The sequence below is a fragment of the Heptranchias perlo genome, chromosome 13 (genome assembly GCF_035084215.1).
Source record: "Heptranchias perlo isolate sHepPer1 chromosome 13, sHepPer1.hap1, whole genome shotgun sequence".
In the NCBI taxonomy this organism is placed as follows: domain Eukaryota; kingdom Metazoa; phylum Chordata; class Chondrichthyes; order Hexanchiformes; family Hexanchidae; genus Heptranchias; species Heptranchias perlo.
Window position 1 is genome coordinate 38,617,942 of NC_090337.1, and position 14,830 is coordinate 38,632,771.

The 14,830-nt window shown below is 41.2% G+C and overlaps 2 protein-coding genes across 2 annotated transcripts; both read right to left on the reverse strand.

Moving 5' to 3' along the window:
• Window positions 1-257: 257 nt before the first annotated feature.
• LOC137331128 (GA-binding protein subunit beta-1-like) lies at window positions 258-5,355 on the reverse strand. The gene is made up of 3 exons (XM_067994732.1): window positions 5,246-5,355; window positions 1,707-2,193; window positions 258-1,132 (listed from the first exon to the last, which is right to left on the reverse strand). Exons 1-3 carry the CDS (start codon window positions 5,353-5,355, stop codon window positions 884-886), a joined length of 846 nt encoding a protein of 281 aa, XP_067850833.1. The 3' UTR covers window positions 258-883.
• Window positions 5,356-5,752: 397 nt separating this feature from the next.
• LOC137331129 (ankyrin repeat domain-containing protein 65-like) lies at window positions 5,753-13,971 on the reverse strand. The gene is made up of 3 exons (XM_067994733.1): window positions 13,952-13,971; window positions 7,000-7,252; window positions 5,753-6,422 (listed from the first exon to the last, which is right to left on the reverse strand). The coding sequence occupies exons 2-3, from the start codon at window positions 7,242-7,244 to the stop codon at window positions 5,753-5,755; spliced, it is 915 nt and encodes a 304-aa protein (XP_067850834.1). The 5' UTR covers window positions 7,245-7,252; window positions 13,952-13,971.
• Between the last annotated feature and the right edge of the window lie 859 nt (window positions 13,972-14,830).

A 14,830-nucleotide genomic window follows, 5' to 3' on the forward strand; every position in this document is an offset into this window, starting at 1 on the left:
GGAGGTATATGTCAATTGAGCATTCGTCATGATATTCTGCTTTTCCTATTACACTTTTCACTAATTGTTAGTGAACAATATGTTGAAACCCTCAGGTCGCTCCTACTGAAAGTGATATGAAAATTACCCTCTGGTGCACAGGTATACGGCACTAAATTCACAGATCCAATCTGCTTACAGACAAAAATTAATGGCCATGAAACACATATCCAACACTATAGGTTTAATTCATAAAATCCATAAAGGAAAAACACAGGCATAGAGAGTTACTATCTGTAACCGATTCTTAAACTTTTAAAATTCTTTAGTATTTAACAGGTTATTATGCAATACTCTTATCCTATATGTAAATAATGTACACATTTCAACCATTCTACTACATTTCTCAATAAGATACTTTAAATAGGAGAGTTGGTCTTCCGCTCCACATCCCCCATCTCCAGTTCCAAATCCTCACCCACTCCCCACTCCTTTGTCTTCCCTGTGCTCTTCGCCAACAATGCCACATGCTCAGTAACACCATCTAATTCCTCTGGGTGTAAGTAACTAAGCAGGCGTGTGGGAAAAGCAAGTGATGCAAGTGATGAGATCAAGGAGGTGATAGCAGAGGATCAAGGGGTAAGATGTCAGTACAGGAACTCAGGGTTGGGCTTCGTCTTGACTTCTCATCCAACTTCATAATCCTTTGACTCTGTCATCCTCATTGTCCACAAGGCAGAATTTCCATGCCTTTTTCTCCTCATCATCTTTGTCCGTCTCTTCTGTCCCTCGTTGCTGTGGGTGAGTTTGCAGGAAAGGAGGGTACAAGTTAAGAATGGGTGAGTATTACCCCCATGGGATCAAGGAGACAGAGAAAGGGTTGAAGTTTGTGCTGTGTGCTGCTTCACAGGGATGCCACAGCAACTCTGCAGGTGTAGAGGTGTGTATATAGGGCCAGATTTTGCTCTAAAAATAACAGTGAGCCTTCCAGCGACCGCACATACACAATTAAACGCGGAAATCCGGAAGTTGCTCTACCAGATGCCCCGCTCCTCCGTAAGCTTCGCGGGAAGAACATCTCACCGGCTGACTCACCTTCAGATGAAAGGAACGGCCTGAAGTTCCTGCACTGACCTGATGGATACGAAATAATCTCTCCAAAAAAAGGTACGTCAAGTTATGTAAGTCTAAGTATCCATCTGAACAGCGTGATAAGTCTTAATGACTGCCAAACAAACTCTGGCACTGAAAATTAACTTTTACAAGTGTGGAGTCTCTTTCCTTCAGATTTTAATTGTTGTTGGACATTTAAAAAATATATTTTTCACTTTTTCTTTCTGTCTCTTTTATTTCTGCTTTTAATTCAATATTTCTTACCCTCTCTTTATTTCACTTTCTGTACCTGACCTGACATTGAATTCACTGTTCCAACTTACACTTCCTGGTTTTGACTCTTCGTGGCATATTAACTGGCTTCAATCTGATTGGTTAAGGAGATAGATAGTTGCTTGCCCCGTTCACACAGGTCCTAAATGCCCTGTAGAGGGCACCGCGCTGGATTAAACGCCCCATGAGAGGAACTTGCCGTGGAAAGAAACAAGAAAAGTAAGTGCAACTCTAATGGGCGGCAGGCTCAGAGCAAAATCTGGCCCAATATGATATAAATTTCTTTTTATGAAAAATAGTGCATTGACTTTGTATTTTCCTATCTGAACACATTTCTCTCATTGTTTTATACGGTGTCCTCTCAGCACATTAAAGACCTTTTCTTGTTTTCTATCTATGGCAAGATCAGCTGCTGTTTCATTCCACTTTGTTTTGGCTAGCATATCAGCCCCGCTACTAATCAGTAGTTGTACAACATGACAGTGGCCCTTCTCTGCAGCCAGATGTAAAGGAGTTTTATCCATCCAGTTTCTGGCATGGATGTCAGCACCATGTTGAATTAGAATCCTACTCACTGCCACCTGACCTTGGACAGCAGCTTGATGCAGAGGAGTCATCTGCAGTACATCTCTGCTGTCAATGGAAGCACCAAATTGCAACAACAAATGAACAGCAGCAGTTCCACTGTCTGCAGCTCTGTGCAGAGGTGTGAGCTGGTTTCCATCTGAAGCATCCACTGTGGCATTTTGTTTTAGCAGCAGCTGCAAGATCTGGGAGGAAGATAAGCAAAGAAATAAATGTTGACTGCGCATAATGCTAATAGTGTCTCTGAGAAAACATAGACCACAAATATTTTAACAGCTGACACTCAAACCACGAGCTTTGCCTCTTTATTCCGATGATTGACCAAAAAGTTAAAAACACTTTAATACACACGGAACAGAGCACTGAACAGCCGAGATACTATTTTGGTATTTAAACTTATGTCTGAAATAAGAGGGGGTGATTGAGGGGATGTTATTTTAGGATGTCCATTGTGTACTAACTACTGCATAGCATTTGGCATGTTGGTTTTGAAAGGATCCTGAGATCTTAATTATCTTAAAGGCTGCTGCACATATTTTATGAGCCACCTAAGGCCATATTTTTCACACTCCACAAAAATATTTTTCCATGTGTGCAAGTCTTAAGAACATAAGAAATAGGAGCAGGAGTAGGCCAGTCAGCCCCTCGAGCCTGCTCCACCATTCAATAAGATCATGGCTGATCTTCGACCTCTACTGCACTTTCCCACCAGATCCCCAAATCCCTTGATTCCCCCAGAGTCCAAAAATCTATCGATCTCAGCCTTGAATATACTCAATGACTTCTCACAAGGTTCCTATCATTTATCAAAATATCTAATTGTGATCCACAGTACAATTTGCACGAAAGTGAAAAGGATGGCAGTCAATTTTGCAGCACGTTTTTAGGCATTAGTCTCTCCTACCTAATTGCTCAAACTATCAACAGTTCTTTTGGAATGAAAATGCAGCAATCAGAATGTAGACTTACAGCCCATCCTGACACTTCTTTTTAGTCCTCAGGTAGCATTTAAGTGATGTCACTGTTGAGAAGCACAATGCCTCATCCACTTGCACCTGGTGGTTATTATTTGAAGAGTCTGATCACTATGGAAAATAATGATGACTGCAGCTATAGCCAGACACAGTAGGGAAATAAGGCAAGAAAGAGGCTCTTCTGCAAGCATCTCGGCTGCTGAATGAGGTACCGCTCTGTCTCCATATTTAATACTTCAGGCAAAATAATGTGAGTGGTTTATTGAAAAAAACACTGATTGACGTCAGACTGGGTTTTGGGCTTGCTGGTAATGTTGTCAACTTCTATGAGGTTGGTTTAGGTTTTGGAAAGTTCTGCAGCTTTTTTGTTGCCAAGATGTTAGTTTTACTATGGCACATGAGAGAGAAAAACTAAATGGCATATTTTACATTTCTGTACTGAGATGAGCAGCTGCACGCAGGAATACAGGTACAGACTTGATGTGTGAATCAGCGTACTCAACATGATGCCTCAGTTGTAGACTGAAGCTATTCAGTGATTAAAAAGAAAAAAAAGTAAATGCTGGAAATCTGAAATAAAAATAAAAACGTTGAAATAAACAGATGCCTCAGCAGTTGTTCTTTCATAAGGCACAAGTCAGGAGTGTGATGGAATACTCTCCACTTGCCTGGATTAGTGCAGCTCCAACAACACTCAAGAAACTCGACACCATCCAGGACAAAGCAGCCCGCTTGATTGGCACCCCATCCAGCACCCTAAACATTTACTCCCTTCACCACCGGCACACCGTGGCTGCAGTGTGTACCATCTACAAGATGCAATGCAGCAACTCGCCAAGGCTTCTTTGAAAGCACCTCCCAAACCCGCGACCTCTACCACCTAGAAGGACAAGGGCAGCAGGCACATGGGAACAACACCACCTGCACGTTCCCCTCCAAGTCACACACCATCCCGACTTGGAAATATATTGCTGTTCCTTCATCATTGCTGGGTCAAAATCCTGGAACTCCCTACCTAACAGCACTGTGGGAGAACCTTCACCACACGGGCTGCAGCGGTTCAAGCAGATGACTTATCACCAACTTTTCAAGGGCAATTAGGGATGGCTTTGCCAGCGACACCCACATCCCATGAACGAATAAACAAAAATACATTTAACAAAGATTGCATCACCATGGCCAGTTTTCCTAGTTGTGTGCTTCTATACAACAGCACCATCTCCAGGCCAACTCTGCTCATAACAACGTATCTTGATCCTTCTAGTCTGCATAGGAACAGGAGGAGGCCAATTCAATTAGATCATGGTTTATCTGTACCTCAACTCTACCTGCCTTTGCTCCATATCCCTTGATATCCTTACCTAACAAAAATCTATTGATCTCCGTCTTGACAATTTCAATTAACCCAGCATCCACAGACATTTGGGGGAGAGAGTTCCAGATTTCCACTACTCTTCATGTGAAAAAGTGCTCCCTAATTTTACTCCTAAATAGCCTTGCTCTAATTTTAAGATTATGCTCCCTTATTCTGGATTCCCCCACCAGAGGAAATAATTTCTCTATATCTACTCTATCAAATCCAATTATTGTTTTAAAGATTACATCATCCCTCAACTTTCTAAACTCAAGGGAATATAAACCAAATTTCTGCAACCTGTTCTCATAATTCAACCCTTTAAGCCCTGGTATCGATCTGGTGAATCTGCGCTGTTCCCCATCCAAAACCAATCTATCTTTTCTGAGGTGTGGTGCCCAAGACTGAACACTGTACCCAAGCTGTGTCTGACCAAAGCTTTGTACAACTGAAGCATCACTTCGTCACTTTTGTATTCCAACCTTCTCGAGATAAAGGCTAACATTCCATTAGCCTTTTTGTACCTGTGCATTAGCTTTTAGTGATCTGTGCACATGGACACCCAAATCCCTTTGCTCCTCCACAGCTCCTAGTCTCTCACCATTAAGAAAATATTCTGATTTGTCTTTCTCGGATCCAAAGTGGATGACCTCACACTTACCCACATTAAACTCCGTCCATCATACTTTTGCTCACTTACTTAGTCTGTATATGTCCCTTTGTAACTTTACGCTCCTGTCTACACAACTTACTCTGCCTGCTAACTTAGTGCCATCTGCAAACTTGGATATACAATTCTCTATTCTTTCATCCAAGTCATTTATATATATGGTGAAAAGCTGAGGTGTCAGTACAGATCCCTGGGGAACACCACTTGTCACACCCTGCCAATCAGAGAACAAACCATTTATCCTTACTCTCTGTCTCCTACCTTCTAACCAATTACCAACCCATGCCACAAGGTTACCTCCAATTCCATGCGCTTGCATTTTTGCTAATAATCTCTTGTCGAACTTTATCAAATGCTTCTTGCAAGTCCATATAGACAGCATCCATAGACACTACTATATCCATCATGTTCGCAACTGCCTCAAAAAGTTCAACTGCAATGCAACTCCATAGTACTTTCTGCTCAAAGTATTTGGCATAATTTTGTGATCATGGAAAATGTAGGGCACATGAAATTCATGGGTGCTACAGAGCTAGATTTATTTTACTGAGCTTGAGATAAAAGTTAATGCTACAAGTAAATCTTCCAACATGAAACTTGAGAATTCTTTCTTTCTTACTTGCTTATTTCCAGTCCAGAATATGAGTGTCCTCCATTCTGGTATAATTTACTACACTGTAGTATTGTACTTAGGAACAGTTGGAGATGCCTTTATAATTTAATAAAATAGACAGTGCAACATTAACATGATGTAGCTCTGTAATAGATGAGTTTTCTCCCTCTCCATTGACTATGCTAAAGATGCTAATTCTTGCTGCAGTATGGTTCCGGTGGCACAGGCAGCAGTCTTCTCCGCTGCCTAACAACTCTAAGATTTTGAGTTACACGTCTTCTTACCTCTATGCTTCCATTTGCAGCAGCTTTATGCAGGGCAGTTTGATTATTTTCATCCCTGGCATCTATGTCTGCTCCTTTCTTCAGCAAACAGCAGGTGGCCTTGATATTCCCAGCTTCAACTGCTAATTGCAGTGGTGTCATACCGTAGTCTGTCCTCTCATCCAGTGCAGATCCCCCCATTAGCAGCAGTTCAATGACATCTATATGCCCATTCACACAGGCCCAGTGTAATGGAGTCCACCTATTGTTATCTTTAATGTCTACAGAGGCCCCATATTTTAGTAGCAGCTGGGCAGTACTTACATAACCATTAGCTGCAGTGCAGTGAAGTGGGCTTGCTCCGCAGCGGGTTTGAGGCTCAAGAAGAGCTCCACGGTGTAAGAGGTAATCCACTGTATCAGTGTGTCCATTCCAAGCAGCCCTGTGCATTGCAGTGTAATTATACTCATTCCTGCTATTGATAGCTGCACGTCTGTGAAGAAGATACTTGACTAAAGGAATATGTCCACAGAATGCAGCATGGTGGAGTGGAGTCCAGCCCAAATTATTCTTGCAATCATCATTCAAAACTGGAGCCCTGTGATAATTAGATGAATATTAGTATTTAATGTGACAGTCATGATACACAAATAGTACATAAAATATATGTGTGAGGATTAACTTGAATACATAAAAACTTCTGTAATCTCTAGGCAAGGATACTAAAAACAAACCATAAATAATAAATACTGATCTATGAAAGTAAGGCCAAGCAGTGCATACCTAAATGGCTCAGTAACAATGAACTGCAATTAATATTCCCCAACATTCACAATATCAATCTTATATAGAATTAAAGAAGTGTAGTTATTTATAAAAATACAGAATCAAATTGTGGTGATGGTTTAAAAGGTACATTCATTCTTTGGCCTGCTGCTGAGCTATACTGAAGTAGGAAAAGTCCCAGGTTCACTGCTTGGTTTAGCTGAGAATGATGAATGGAAATTGAACACAGTTATCCTATTGGGAGTCTAACATCCTGAAATGTTTTTATTTAGAAATTCAGTTACTGTAGTTGTTTTTCTTCTTTAATTTAATATATTCTTTGAAATTCTGTAGAATTCATGGCCAGTATTTCAGTAATGTATTATTTGTTTGAAGAGAATGAAACATACTTAGAATCTACAGATGTTTTTGCAGGTAGTTGGCTTTGAACTGCTTCCAGGTTTGCAACAGTCAATGTCTCTAATCTGTCCCCAGATATCTGCACTATGGAAGGACATAAAGGGATGCATCTTTCCTGCTGAGGATGATTCACATCTGCAGCCTTGTTGTTCTTGTTTGTTCTCGCTGCGCTGGAGGAGGAAACTGAATCATGTAACTCCATCCACTTCCATGTTATTTCTGAAATGGCTGACATGGCAGATTCTGAAAAAGAAATATCTGACAAATGCAACTATTGAAAAACAACAAGTAAACAATAAAACGATCACATTAGGATCAGTTTAGTGCAGTGAGATTTAACACAACTCTGGGCATCTTCATGGCCTGAAGTGAGAGGTTGGTTAAATGGGGCAGACAGTCTCTGTTACAGGCAATTCAATTCATCAAGTGTTAAATATGTAGGCTGTGAGATTAAAATTTTACTGAAGATTAGAGGATAATGATTTATGGAAGATACCTTAAGGAAGTATAATTACAATAGTCCATTCATGCCTACCAACAATATCCAAGCCTAGAAAGGTAGCATCATAAAACAGAGGAAATCTTAAAGTTGCCACTGATATTGGATGACCATGAATGATAATAATTGTGATGTAATTGTCACTTGTTCCTGGAAGTAAAACATCTATCATGTGAAAAGTCGATTAATAAGTGCTTTGACAATGAGATGACATAAATCTTACCTTTTAACATTGACTTGCAAATTCTAACTTGGAACTTGTGAAATGAAGTACAGTTCTGGTCACCACATTACAGGAAAGATGTGATTGCACCAGAGAGGGTACAGAGGAGATTTACGGGGATCTGCACTGGATGAGAGGAGATTTACAAAGATGTTGCCAGGACTAGAGAATTTTAGCTATGAGGAAAGATTGGGTAGGCTGGGGTTGTTTTCTTTGGAACAGAGGAGGCTGAGGGGAGATGTAATTGAGGTGTATAAAATTATGAGGGCCCGAGATAGAGTGGGTAGGAAGGACCTGTTTTCCTTAGCAGAGAGGTCAAAAACCAGGGGGCATAGATTTAAAGTAATTGGTAGAAGGATTAGAGGGGAGTTGAGGAGAATTTTTTTCACCCAGAGGGTGGTGGGGGTCTGGAACTCACTGCCTGAAAGGGTGGCAGAGGCAGAAACCCTCATCACATTTAAAATGTACTTGGATATGCACTTGAAGCTGCCGCAACCTACAAGGCTTTGGACCAAGAGCTGGAAAGTGGGATTAGGCTGGATGGCTCTTTTTCAGCTGGCACAGACACGATGGGCCAAATGACCTCCTTCTGTGCTGTAAATTTCTATGTTTCTATGATATATGAGTTTCAATGTATGTGATGCTGCCAATGTCAACAACTCAATGCATGCCTCTGCGTTTGTAAGGGTAACATGTGCAACAAGAGGGAGAGAATGCGAATGAGAGAAGGACCGACCAAAGTACATCTTTTACTTATTTTTGAGTAGCAGGGCCTCTAAATTCAGAGAGACAGGACTTTGAAAAGGAAGCAGGAGATGGGGAAGTTGGAGACCTAACCTCAGCTCAGGATTAGGACCACACTTATCCTTCCTTTAGTCTCCATCCTATTCAGTCACGCGTTTACTGACACTAAGCCATGCATTGTAAGGCAAGTCCATGCCAGTACTGTAGGTGGAGGCTGCATGGCACCAAGTTATAATGTACGTAGCACTTCTTCTCCTTCTGTTTTTGTACATATGGCAGAAGAAGCTGAGACGGACCAGTGACCTGGAACAACCATACACCTCACTGCACATCTCTTCACTCAATCTCACCCTGGCAAGCGGCAGCACAGTTACATTCACCCTGGGGAATTTAGATAGTGAGTTTGAGGAGAGAGCACTGGTAAAATACAGAGCAGGAGCAGGTGGAGATGGCACAGGTGGAGCAAAAAGCAGCTTGCTGGAAAGTCAGATTGCATCCATCAAGGAAATCAGGGAAAGGATCCTGACCTCCAGGGTCCAACTTTGAAAAGAAAAATGCTTGAAAGATTGTTGGAGCCATTTGGGAATGTGCCTAATTTCTTTTATCATGGCATCTTGTGTGGAGGATTCTACAACCTGCTTACAGATACTTTTTATTTACTGCTATTTCTGAGTCCATTTAGTATGGCCAGATAGTGGAAGCCAGTATTTGCATGATGCAGGAGTTCCTGGAGATCATTAGTGTCAGGACAATTGTAAGTGCAAGAAGTGTCTCTGGATAGACTGACTTAAGCTCAAAATTAATTAGTTTAAGAACTAGTTGGAAACACTCTACAATATAAGGAAGAGGAATGTTTCCTAGAATACACATTGGCCAACCCAAACCTAGAGGAAAGTAGTGAGGAAGGGACATGAGTGACCTTTGCCAAGAGGAAAGGACTCAGGTGTAGGCAGTGTAGGAAAGTCCTGAGGATCTGATGTTGTCTGATAGGTATACACAGCCAGATGTTGCGGCTAAGGATAGTGACATGGGGGAGGGAAATTCATGAATAACACCACAGCACCGTGGAGCAACTGGTAGCAAGTGATTACCTACAGGGAAAAAGTGATAGCATCAATAAGAAAAGACAAGTTGTGGTTAAGGGAGATTCTATTATTAGAGGAGTGGGTAGTCTTTTCTGCAGCCATGACCAGAAGCCCCAAATAGTGTGATGCCTCCCAGGGTAAGGGACATATGGGGCAGTTGAGAAAGATTCTATAAAGGGAAGATAAATAGCCAGAAGTCATGGTTCATATTGGAAGCAATGACATAGGAAAGGACTGGACGGATGTCTTACAAGTTAGTTTGACAAGATAGAAAGAACTGTTAGTTAGAAGTGCAACTCTTCAATCCTAGACAGCTACAGGTGAGGTGCCCGAAGATTGGAGGGTAGCAAATGTTGTGCCTTTGTTTAAGAAGGGCGGCAGGAAAAGCCTGGGAACTACAGACCGGTGAGCCTGACATCTGTAGTGGGTAAGTTGTTAGAGGGTATTCTGAGAGACAGGATCTACAGGCATTTGGAGAGGCAGGGACTGATTAGGAACAGTCAGCATGGTTTTGTGAGAGGAAAATCATGTCTTACGAATTTGATTGAGTTTTTTGAAGGGGTAACCAAGAAAATAGATGAGGGCTGTGCAGTAGACGTGGTCTACATGGACTTTAGCAAAGCCTTTGACAAGGTACCGCATGGTAGGTTGTTACATAAGGTTAAATCTCACGGGATCCAAGGTGAGGTAGCCAATTGGATACAAAATTGGATTGACGACAGAAGACAGAGGGTGGTTGTAGAGGGTTGTTTTTCAAACTGGAGGCCTGTGTCCAGCGGTGTGCCTCAGGGATCGGTGCTGGGTCCGCTGTTATTTGTTATTTATATTAATGATTTGGATGAGAATTTAGGAGGCATGGTTAGTAAGTTTGCAGATGACACCAAGATTGGTGGCATTGTGGACAGTGAAGGTGGTTATCTAGGATTGCAACGGGATCTTGATAAATTGGGCCAGTGGGCTGATGAATGGCAGATGGAGTTTAATTTAGATAAATGTGTGGTGATGCATTTTGGTAGATCGAATCGGGCCAGGACCTACTCTGTTAATGGTAGGGCGCTGGGGAGAGTTATAGAACAAAGAGATCTAGGAGTACAGGTTCATAGCTCCTTGAAAGTGGAGTCACAGGTGGATAGGGTGGTGAAGAAGGCATTCAGCATGCTTGGTTTCATTGGTCAGAACATTGAATACAGGAGTTGGGATGTCTTGTTGAAGTTGTACAAGACATTAGTAAGGCCACACTTGGAATACGGTGTACAGTTCTGGTCACCCTATTATAGAAAGGATATTATTAAACTAGAAAGAGTGCAGAAAAGATTTACTAGGATGCTACCGGGACTTGATGGTTTGACTTATAGGGAGAGGTTGGATAGGCTGAGACTTTTTTCCCTGGAGAGTAGGAGGTTTAGGGGTGATCTTATAGAAGTCTATAAAATAATGAGGGGCATAGATAAGGTAGATAGTCAAAATCTTTTCCCAAAGGTAGGGGAGTCTATAACGAGGGGGCATAGATTTAAGGTGAGAGGGGAGAGATACAAAAGGGTCCAGAGGGGCAATTTTTTCACTCAAAGGGTGGTGAGTGTCTGGAACGAGCTGCCAGAGGCAGTAGTAGAGGCGGGTACAATTTTGTCTTTTAAAAAGCGTTTGGACAGTTACATGGGTAAGATGGGTATAGAGGGATATGGGCCAAGTGCAGGCAATTGGGACTAGCTTAGTGGTATAAACTGGGCGACATGGACATGTTGGGCCGAAGGGCCTGTTTCCATGTTGTAAACTTCTATGATTCTATGATTCTAGTAATCTCAGAATTATTCCTGGTACCATATGACAGGCCAGATGGAGAAAGACAGACTAGACACATTAACACATGGATCAAGAGCTGGTGTAGAAGGAAGTGTTTCGGATTTCTGGGGCATTGGGGTGAGTTCTATAGAAGGTAGAAGCTGTACAGATGGGGTGAAACTGAACTGGAACCATTGTCCCCACAGAGAGCTGTGGTTTTAAACTAGTAAGGAGGGAAGAGTTCAAGGTTTTAAGCTAGATATTTTGTTGGATGAGAAAAAGTTATTACCAGAGGAGTACTGGAGGCAGTAAATGTAGCAGAATTTGAGTGAAATGGAAATTTAACAGAGATGGGGCAACCATATTGTTTCAATTGAACAATGGAAAGGGGGATAAACAGGTTAGGATAAAAAAATGGAGAAAATGGTTGCCTGAGAGTACTATATACAAATGTCAGGAGCTTGAAACTTGGCTTAAAGATATGGACTGGGAGAGCATTTAAATTTACAAGCGTATGGATTGTTCCAAAGGGATAGAAGGGAAAAATGGGAGGAGAATTGCCAAGTGTGCTAAAGATGACAATGTTAATCGAGGTAGATAACTTGGGCTCAGGTGTTAATGAAATTAAGATATTGTGGGTCAGACTGAATAACAAATTCACGCAACTGAAGGCCACTAAATCAGGCAGAGGACATAGTGGGCTCACAACTGAGGGGACGATGTAAGGAAGGTAATACAATTGTGATGGGGACTTCCAATTTGCCAGGATTAATTGGGAAGATTTTAGTGAGAATTAGAAGATTGAAATATTATTTCAAGACATGATTATGAGTTATTAAATCAACATAAATGATCATGGAAGACAGAAGTGGGAAGCAGTACTAAACTTACTACTATGCAATGGCCAGGGAATGGTGAAAATGGTCAATGTCAGAGAAAAGCAAGGCAAAACCAACCACAATGTAGTGGAGTTTCAAATAAGACTTAATGACAGAAAAAGAGAACAACTAAGGTTTTTAACTTCACAAAGGCAGACTTTCAGGGGATGAGAAAGGAACTAAGAATGATGGTTTGGCGTACAATGTTAGAAGGGGAGGTACAGAAAGGAAATAGTTAGGGGACTGCAGAACAAATAAATTCTATCAGACATTAGAGGAGGTAGGAAATGGATGTGAGCAACAGGAAAGTAATGGGTGGGGGTGGGCAGGAATAAAAAGGTCTTTCATTAAGTTTAAAACTACAGGTATGTTTAGCAATAGGGATGAATAAAAGAGAATAATAAAACAGGTGAAGAAATTGATTAGGAGATAATGGGATTAGGATTGCAGAAAATATGAAAAATGTACAAAATTTCTATGAAAATGTTTGGGCAAAACAACTGTTAAAAGGCACAGATCCCAGGAGTTATATGATAATTAATTTGAGAAATGGCAGATGTCTTTAATAATGGATATCTTAAGGGAATCACTAAATACAGGAGTTGTGCCAAAGGACTGGAGGAAGGCAAATGTGTTGCCAATTTATAAAAAAAGGAATGGAAGGACAATTCAAAGGAGCATATAACTGTGAGCTTGACATCAGTAGTTGAGAAGATAGTAGAAAGTACACTGAAAGAGGTAACGTAGAATGTTAAAAAGTAATTAATATAGCTTTACAGGTAGAGTTCTTTGAGAATGTAATAGAGTTAGTTTGCCTACATAATTGCAGTAGCTACACTTAAAAAGTCATTGCATATGAAAAAGCCTTGAGACATCTTGAGAATGTGGTAAGTGCTATATAAACACAAACTCTTGTTTTCTAATGGACAAGGGGAACACTGTAGATTTATTATACACAGACCTTAGTAAAGTCTTTGGTAGATTACTTTACAAAGTAGAAAACATGGAATAGGAAGGAAGCTTTTGAAATGGATAACTAAGTGGTTGAGTCACAGGATGTAAAAGATAGCTTTTAAGGAAGCAGCACTACTTGACTAATGGGGTACTGCAGGGATTGATACTGGGTCATTTGTTCTTTTCAATGCATGTTGATGATTTGGAGGAAGAGATGGTAACAAAACTCTTCAAATTTGTTAATGATACTACTTTGTGAATAGGTCAATAGTAAGGAACAACTAGATTGGTTGTAGAGGGAACTGGACAGGCTGATGGATTGGGCCAAAAAGTGGGAGCTGTTTTTTAGTGTAGCAGAATGCAAAATCATGAAGCTAGGAAACAAACAGAGCAAGTGCAAAATAAATGTCTGCAGAAAATAACTTAGAAGTAATATTGGCATGTTTTAGTGAAAAAACATCCTTCAACCTAAGGCATAATCTGCTGTGGTAGTGATAAAGGCAAATAGGATCTTAGGACACATAAGGCTCAATTTTACATGGAAATTGTGGGTGTATTGGGGGCTCTGAAAATCACAGAAATCCTGTTCAGGTTCGGAAGCCGGCTCCAACCCGCTGACTTCTGAGTTCCCCATGGACGTACCTGTGTGCGCGCAGGCGTCCTGAAATCGGAAGTCCCACCAGCAATTAATGACAGTTAAAGAGCCAAATGCACCTCATTGAGGTACTTGAGGCACTTTACTTGTGACAGATTACTTGGTTACAACGATTTTTAACTTACCTGGGCGGCTTGTCCACCGCTTCTGATTCACGCCTGGTGAAACAAGACATGAAGGGCCGATCAGGGAAAAAGAAACAAAATAAAATACATCAAAAACCATTGCAGGAAGTTAAAACACTAAATCAACCTACCTTTCCACCCTGCTCCGATGTCCAATGTCTCCCCCTCTGGTCTCCCCCTCTTCATCCCCCCCCCCCCCACGATGTCCTCCCGATGTCCCCCTCTTCACCCCTGACGTCCCCCCGATCTCCCCCTCTTCACCCCCCGATGTCACCCCGATCTTCCCCTCTTCACCCCCCCCCCCCGATGTCCCCCCGATCTTCCCCCTCCCCCCCGATCTTCCACTCTCCTCCCCCCCACCCCAGCTCCGGATGATGTCTACTGATTTTTAAACATCATATTTCTTTTCCATAAGATGTTTAAATTCAGTTAGAAATAATCAACATAGTTTGTCCATTATTTCCACATAATGTACCAGATCTACGCTGGCGACCACAATTACTGTTTACTGTCATCTTGACTTCAACTTTACTTCCAGTTTTAAGATAATTGAGAAAGGAAGAAATAGTCTTGCAACTCTGAATATTAATCCATACTTATTCTTGATTCAATTGTCCAAGTTATCACATGGGAAACAAGTCAGATTGTAATAATATTATTAGATGAACTGAAATTTACTTACCAATATATTAAGTTTTTTCAAGTGCCAGGCTGTGCAAAATTGCTCTAGCTTCCTGTTGCAAATACTTCCTTGTCAAGAAGATGGGTAACTAAACCACAAGGAAATAATTGCAACAGACTAGATCTATCTAAATCTACCCGCCCTTTATGATATCCGCCTGATTTTCATTCCATTGAAATTCATGGAACGATAATTGG